General features: G+C 36.8%; 2 protein-coding genes across 2 annotated transcripts; one reads left to right on the top strand and one right to left on the bottom strand.

The window, feature by feature from the left end:
- Positions 1-44: 44 nt before the first annotated feature.
- LOC106314490 (omega-3 fatty acid desaturase, chloroplastic-like) lies at positions 45-2005 on the bottom strand. The gene is made up of 8 exons (XM_013752357.1): positions 1986-2005; positions 1596-1685; positions 1432-1498; positions 1276-1368; positions 1004-1189; positions 841-921; positions 611-748; positions 45-506 (listed from the first exon to the last, which is right to left on the bottom strand). The coding sequence occupies exons 1-8, from the start codon at positions 2003-2005 to the stop codon at positions 315-317; spliced, it is 867 nt and encodes a 288-aa protein (XP_013607811.1). The 3' UTR covers positions 45-314.
- A 5184-nt stretch (positions 2006-7189) lies between these two features.
- On the top strand, positions 7190-8061 carry LOC106317189. The gene has a single exon (XM_013755039.1). The coding sequence runs from the start codon at positions 7341-7343 to the stop codon at positions 7698-7700; it is 360 nt and encodes a 119-aa protein (XP_013610493.1). The 5' UTR covers positions 7190-7340; the 3' UTR covers positions 7701-8061.

Raw genomic sequence — 8061 nt, 5'->3', positions numbered from 1 at the left:
TGTTCACCGCATGAATGAAATTATAATTGAAACTTACCTTAAAATACAAAACCAACCAAACTGAATAATGTTTGGTGTAATCACTCAAATACAAAATATGTATAAAAAACCTTGAGAGTGGTGAATCTAATGACAGTACAATGTATCTTATATATATGCTTCAAGTATTGAAAACAAAGTTGGGGTTTCCATCTGATTGTATTCAGAGATAATGGTAACACAATGAATTGACATTAATAAGCAAAAAAAATCAGCTGGTCAGAAATAGATAAATCTGACAGCTTCTCTCTCTTTCTCTCTTTGCATGCTTCATTTCATTCTGATGTTACCTTGATCTGTCCATAGAGATTAGGGTCTGCTTCATAGTATACAACATCTCCTTCATCGCTCACAAAATGATCTTCTTTAATACTTTTTGCTAAGATTCCCAGTAAATGCAATGGCAAAGGTCCAGACTTATCAGGCTCCCTATAATACTTCCCTAATACTGGTTTAGCTGCTTCTGTCTGCAAAGGAGAAACAAGCAACCAAGAGACACACAGAGATAAGTTCTAAGCTTCTGTAGTAGCATGAACACACCAAAAATCAAACTTTCGTTTCAACTACTTACTGCTTCTACTAGATGATAATGTGGGATCTGAGGGAAAAGATGATGTATCACATGAGTTCCAATGTCGTGATGGATGTTGTTGATCAATCCGTAGTCACGGTCCAATGTTGTAAGTCCTCCTCTCAAGTAACTCCATTCCTGTTTCCGAGAGAGACATGAGAGTTTAGACAACCTTAAAGAGAGAGAGAGAGAGAGATAACATGGTGTTGTCTACAAAGGCCAAAGACTACCTTCCCACGGTACCAAGGGAGCTTATCTTCATGACCATGGTGATGCAGGTAAGTCACAAAGTCCAACCACATAACATTTATCTGTATTTTGACATTAAAAAAACAATTGTGGTGTCAGGCAAAGGGAATAATATGAATCAGGGGAGTAACAGAGACGCATTACCCAGTAAGGAATCACATAAAGTTTCAGCATTTGCATTGGACCCATCACGAAGTTGAGACAGACAAGCAGAGCAGCCATTGCAGTCCAACAAGCGGTAGAAGTGAGAACATCATTTCTCTCTTTAGGAAGGAACAAGTCGCTGTCTGGATGGTAATGAGAACCCTTCTTCCCCGGACTTCTTGCCCACTGAAACAACAGATGAAGAAAACATGAGCCTTGTTTTTGCACTTGATGTGTCAGTTTAAGTTAACAACAGATGAGTTTTTCTTTACCAAGTAGAAAGGGTAAGCGAGCATGACGAGAGGCAGTGTGAATCTAAAGAACCGAATCGGTTTGTCCAAACTCTCGTAGATTTTCTCAGACATCTGCAGTTACAGAAACAGTGTATAAATAAAAGAAACACCACATGACCTGTGTTAATAACTTACAGGATGCCAAGATTCGTCGTTCTCAACATGTCCATGGTTCTGGTGGTGAGTTCTGTGGCTAATTCTCCTGCAGGTCAAATCAAAGTCACATACTTTATAACATGAAGAAGAAGAAGAAGACAAAAGACTCTGCAAGTAGTTTCTGAGAGAAAAGCAAAACTAACCAGCCATGGTAAGGGACTAGACTAGAGGAATGAAGAAGGTGACCCACCACACTGTTCAACCTCGGGTCATTTGAGAAGCTTCCATGTCCACTGAAACCAAAAAAAAAGTTAATTTTTTTTTTTGTTTTGACAATTACAAAACTAACTACTAGCTATTTAACCTTCTATTTTGCTTTTAGTTTTTTGATTAATATAGTTTTGTCCCATTGAATACACGTTTGAATCAGTGACTGAAAAAAAAGAAAACGCTTATGTGTAGTGATTGTTTTGTGATGGTGTTTTGATTTGATGAAATCCGCTTGGTCTGATCTGTACATGAACCAAAGAAATAAAAAAGCTGCTCGGTCGTTTGTCAATTGTTATAATTGTCTTAGCAAAAAAAAAAGTTACAATTCATTGTGGGGTTGCATGATTAAGAAAAAGTATATGAACATGATTCCTTGAAATTTTAAGTCATGTATTAAAAAGCTGAAGCCTTTGATGTGCTGATGGAATCCTTTAGTTGCTGGATGTTAATTTAATAAAACAACTCGCTTACGATTTGGTTTCTATATCGTGATGGGTAATATTTGATGCAGAATTTGTGTGTCAGTAAGCGAGCTACACGATAGTTTAATCTGGTTCTGTGATGCAGCACTGATTGTGAACTATTTTTGACGAACTTCCTTATTTTGTATTCAGCTTGGGAGTTGGAAGCTTCCAGCAACGAGGTTGAAGGTCAAGGCGATGACCCAAATCCATCCGGTGTTAAGGGAAAAGAGGGTAGTCGTAAGAACCCCCGTGAGTGAAGTTACAAAACTGTGAAACCGTCAACCCAACTCTGCTTCGGTCTCTTTGCAATTCTTTAAATTACTATGCATTTCTTATTTCGGATTTTGCAATATTTTCCCCGTTTCCAAGTTTTTGAAAAATCCATTTACGACTACGTACCTCATAAGAGGGGAATAATTTCTATAATTTAATAGTTAAAGTGGGTTAACGTTATATTAAGCATGCTTGAAACAAAATGCAGAAGATGCATGTTAAGGTAAGGTTTTGGACCATGCATAGGAAGGATATTGACTTGGTGTTGTTTAAAGCAGTTAAGTGTAGTTGATGGTTTTATTTTGGTAGTAGTGATGAGTTGTTTTCCTGCTGTTGCAGAAGAAGATAATGATCTAGAGGGTGAAACTATGGAAGAGACAAAAGAAACGAAAAACATTATGGAAGAAGGCAACAGAGAAAAAGACGAAGCAGTAGATGTGAAGAAGGATTGAATCTTATGTTATACTAAGATTTTTCTAATACTGTTTTTGCTTGAAATGGTTTGTAATGAAATGGTATGAAGGACATAGTTTCAGTTTCACTTCTCTTTATTTGAGATTTTTACATAATCAACTTGCGTCTCACAAGGAACATTCCAAGGAAAAGCAATAATATTCTAAATAGTTTTATCAAGATTATTAATGAACATTAAACAATGCCACTTTTGTGGTCTTCGACAGAGAAATGCTTAAACTCACAAAAAAATAAATCAGCTGCTCTGACTCTAAATCAGGTTTGTTTTTTGATTCACACAAACTTAGTTTAAAGTATAGCACTGTAATAACCATTTTGCAGCTATTAATTCTTACACCCGCTGCAGATGAATGGTGGTCTCTGTGAGGAATTCCAACTATGCTTTGCGGAACTTGCTGGAAAATAATTTGTTTTCCAGATACGTGTGACACAGTATAATTTCAAACAAAACCACAACACCTTCACTGTTTATGGAACTAGTGACCACATCAACCACGAGGTGTTATAGTATAATTTCTCATACCCCTGTTCTAAAACTCGGCCGCCTAGCCGCCTAGGCGTTACGCATCACTTTTCCGCCCCGATTTATGCCAAATCGGTTTAAAAAATCGGATATCCGATTTTTTCCGCCTAGACCGCCTAAATGACCGCCTAGCCGCCTAAATGACCGCCTAGCCGCCTAATCTATTTTTTTATTTTTATTTTATTTTATTTTTTTATTTTTTTTTATTTTTAATAATATTTTTATTTATTTATTTGATCTAAAATTTTATAAATATCATTTATATTCATAATTTTGATAAAAATTACACTATATTAAGTTTATATATTCTATTTGTGTGTTTTATACAATATTAAACATGAAAATGTATTAATGTTATACACAATTAAAGATTAACATGTTTTATAACATAGTAAACCATCTAAAAATTCCGCCCCGCACAATTTCCGATTAATCCCCGATTTTCTCTTTAGACGCTAGGTCCAACCCGACCGTCCGACTAGCGCCTAGCGCGTTCCCGAACAGGGCTCATGACCATCATCATAAAATTCATGTTAGACTAACACAAGTTTAACTGTTTTCCAGACTTTCAACACCATTGAAGCTCCATTTGTTGGAGGGGAAACTGGCCAAACATCTGATTCTGCCAGCAACAAGGATGAAGGTCAAGGAGATGGCCCAAATCCATCCAAAGTTAAGGACAACGAGGGTGGCTACAAACGCCCACATGAGTGAAGTTTCAAAGCTTTCAAACCGTCAATCCACCTCAGCTTCCGTCACTTTAAATTTTTTAAAATTACTTATCAATCTTCTCCTTATTTCCAAGTTATTAAAAAAACCATTTACGACTAAGTACCTCATCAGGGGAGAACTATTTCTATTATTTAATAGTTTAAAAAGGTTGACGTTATATTTACTATGGTTGAAACAAAATGCATAACATGTTATATGCATGATAAAATCATAATGCAATCAACATGAAGGAATTAGATATTCTTTGCTTTGACGGCCGTTCTTTTCATATATATTTGCGTTTAATGAGATATACAAACTTAGACATTCTACACACACAATTACAGACTCATTTCCCTCTTTTCTTCATATTTCATATAAACTTTGACTTTCTCACCTACAACAACACATCATATGGTTTTTCCTTCATCAAAAATACAAGAAACTTCAATTTCAAAACTACAATTACACATGTATTTGTCAACGTCTATGCGCTTGTGCGGGGCCACTCCTAGTAATGTTAAAAACAAATCCAATTTTTTTTAAAAAAATAATTAGTGATAAAGGTCCACAAAAATTAAATTGCCTATAGATATTATATATATATATATATATAAAATTTGCCCAAAGACCCGTATATACCTTGAGCTGGTCCTACCCGAATCAAATGGTAGTTTGGTTATTTTGGTTAAAACATGAACCCCGTATCCGGGAAGACCCAACTTTTATAATATTTGAATATAATTTTTTTCAAAACCCAAAATAATTGATATTCAAAAAATCCGATGTATAATACATATGGATATCAAGTTGTGTGCTAAGGAGACAAAGAAAGAGAAAGTTTGATCCGGCGGTCGGGCGGCGCGTGAGCGACCGTGCTGTCGCCGGATCCCTCTTTTTTTTTCACCACGGTGCGTTTATTCGGGTTGCATGTTCAAGCTTATGGTTCCGGGAGATGGAGGCTACCCTAGCTTCGTCGTCGCCGGCTTTCTTCCGGGAAGCAGAGGCTTTCTCAGATCTGTCGACGCCGGCTCAAGTTCCCGGGAAGCGGAGGCTCGTTTAGCTCCGTCTTCGTCGGCTTCAGTTTCCGAAGGGTAGAAGCTTTTTTTGGTTTGCTCTGTCGGTTTTGGATCCCCGTATCTTGCGGGTTATGTTTACTAGTTTATGTTTCTGTTTTTTATGTTTTGGTGTTTGTCGTCGTCATGTCTGGTGTGTGGTGGTGAGGGCGTGTTATCGGAGATGGTTGTTGTCCTCCGATGATGGTGCGACGGTCAAGAGAGAAAAGAAGCGGTTAGAGTCTCGGGAGTCGGATGAGATCTCGGTTTATCAGATGTATCTCTCCGTGGTTAGAATATCCGGCGTTACCGCCGATCCTTTTCCGGCGGAACCGGTGAGACAAGATGAAGATAGTGCGTTGACACGTGTTGATAGACTTGGACAGTGTCGGTCACTATGTATTGGGCTTTAGGCCCAGATGTATGTTTGTTCGGCCCGTTGGGGTTTGTGTAAGAAAATGGACTTCGGCCGTTTTTTAAAATAAAACATTGACGGGAAAAAAAAAAAAACATATGGATATCCGAATGTGGATTCCTAATCATTACTATTGTGTTTCAGCCGCCTAAAGAAGAAGACACGTGATCAGCACATGCAGTAAGTGGAGTTGGCCCATGAAATGGAGTTGGGCTTGGTTTGAGTTGATCAAAAAAACCCGACAACTATTGTACCTCGTAACAAAAACCATCAAAAGGAAAAAGACGTCATCCATAACTTTTTTTTTGTTGAGTCATCCATAAAGTTATACTAGGTTCCAAGAAACTTTCTTCAAAATCGAAATTCCGCTAGGAACCCAGGAGAATGTTCAAAGCAATAAGAGAACATGTCTTTTCAGAGAAGCTCTTGCCACTCTTCTGTTAGAGCTAGTTAAGACTTCTCAACATTAATTTATATAATCGTTCCCCACTTCTTGACTTGTCCTTTTCTAAGTTTGTGTTGAACGATTTGCCGTCTCTGTTCTTTAAAAGCACCAACATTCAATATGCAAAAATTTCATGCAACAAAAAGAATAAACCGTTAACTAACACCACCACATAATCGCATAAGAAAGTGACTGTAGCGGACAAAACAAACAGGTGTGGACTAGAGAACCCAAAGCTTGACTCTGTTATTTTTGTGGGACGTTTTAGATAACTTAGATTGTGTTATGACAAGTGTTGGAATAAGTGTTGGATAGAATTGGATTAACGTGTAACGTACATGCGTGAGCCATGAGCATGACCTTGAGATGGAAAACGCGTAAATGCGTTTCCTCCGGACGCGCCGCGTTGATTTTGTTTTATGGCTTCACACCGACTTGGCTTCTTTCCTAATCATTGTGATTTTGTTGTTGGAGATACTCAATTAATATTGTAGCTTTAATATTCATGAATAGTTAAATAACAAAATTATTCTCATTAACTAATTAAGATTCTCAACTGGAAATTCCATAAAATGGCAAAACAGCTCCAAGGTTCGATAAGATTTAAACAACCACACCATTTTAAGAAGCCATGTTTAGACATTCAACATTACATTTAATTAATACCTATATAATCAAAATTAAATAAATTATACTATTTTCTCTTTTCTGTACTTAAAGAAATCTATTTAAAAGATTTTTAAGTTAATTTATATGAATCAGGGTATTCTCTTAAATGTAAATCGATGTACTAATATTTACTTATTTTACAAATAGGTGTAACTTAGCCTAGTTGTTCTTCTAAAATAATTACACTCTGGAAATCATGAATAATTAGTCAATAACCCCAGAGGTAATTAATTATTAGCCAATTAATTAGTTATAGCAATGAGGTGAGTGATGATGAAGCTTCATGAGTATGATGAAGTTTCCACGTATTTCACATTGAAAGATCGTATCGTGATGACGTCATCGCATGCCACACTAGATTTAACTACACGTACACGTATATACACAAACACATGTATATAGATACACATTAATATACGTAGATCATTACGTGTAAGACAAGATTCTCTTCTTTTGACAAACGTCTCAGTGACTCAGTCTATAAATTTCATTTAACCCATTGCGATATTCTCTTCTCCATCTTCATCGATAATCTCTCTAACTTCTTTCTCTCATCTTCTCGGGGAAATATACTCTATTTTCAGTTCTTTTGAATCTTTAAATATTTGATTACTTGTGTTAGGACAAAAATAATCTTTGAAAATTTCCAATGTCGGAAGAATATGAAGAATCGGACATTATATTTTCCGAGCAAGCCACGATCCAAGAGTGTAACCAGAAAACTAGATTCTCTAACATCAGAAATGACGAGAAGGGCACAAGGCAGCGTGTGGCTGCGAAGAAAACATCTCCCATGAGTATTCCGGTGAATAATTTCCGGCGTACGGAATGGGAAACGACTGAGGAGGAGGAGGAGGAGGAGGAGGAGGAGGATAAGACTCCTCCACATGTGATAGTCGAAAGAAGGTTGAAAGAGCAAATAGCGTTTTCCGTTTGTGCCCTTAAAGGAAGAGACCTGAATCGTCACCGCAACTCCGTTCTTAGGATGACCGGCTTCTTAGAGGCTTGATTTATTTAACCGGCCGGTTCAGTTTGTACTATTTTAATCAACTGACCGGTTTTTTCTTTTTTTTTCTTTTTCTTCGGGTGTGTGATTGGATGAATCCAAGACATGTCTTGCAATAGAATTATTTTAATGTGAGTCTAGTTTTTTTTTAATTACTTTCGTCAAATTTCGATTTCGTTACTTCTTTTTTGAACATTGATTTGGTTACTTGAGAAGAGGAAAACTTACCAAATACAATGTTTTTATTAAATACATATATTGGATTTTAGGTTGGTTTCTTGGTTTATGCATTTCGTCTCTGGTCGCATTCATAGACATCATGCAACTTGCTTGCTAAGCTGAGATGGATGTACTTCTTAACATG

Source organism: Brassica oleracea, chromosome C9, assembly GCF_000695525.1.
Source record: "Brassica oleracea var. oleracea cultivar TO1000 chromosome C9, BOL, whole genome shotgun sequence".
Lineage (NCBI taxonomy): Eukaryota > Viridiplantae > Streptophyta > Magnoliopsida > Brassicales > Brassicaceae > Brassica > Brassica oleracea.
The sequence above is the reverse complement of the archived record's forward strand: the minus strand, read 5'-3'. Positions and strand labels throughout refer to the sequence as shown.

Excerpts from the sequence above, each read along its gene's own strand:
- LOC106314490 (XM_013752357.1), bottom strand. The coding sequence starts at position 2,005 with ATGCAACCCCACAATGAATT. Across the intron at positions 922-1,003 it reads TTTATGTGATTCCTTACTGG|ATAAATGTTATGTGGTTGGA; the intron begins GTAATGCGTCTC and ends GTCAAAATACAG. Across the intron at positions 749-840 it reads TCCCTTGGTACCGTGGGAAG|GAATGGAGTTACTTGAGAGG; the intron begins GTAGTCTTTGGC and ends TCTCGGAAACAG.
- LOC106317189 (XM_013755039.1), top strand. The coding sequence starts at position 7,341 with ATGTCGGAAGAATATGAAGAATCGGACATTATATTTTCCGAGCAAGCC.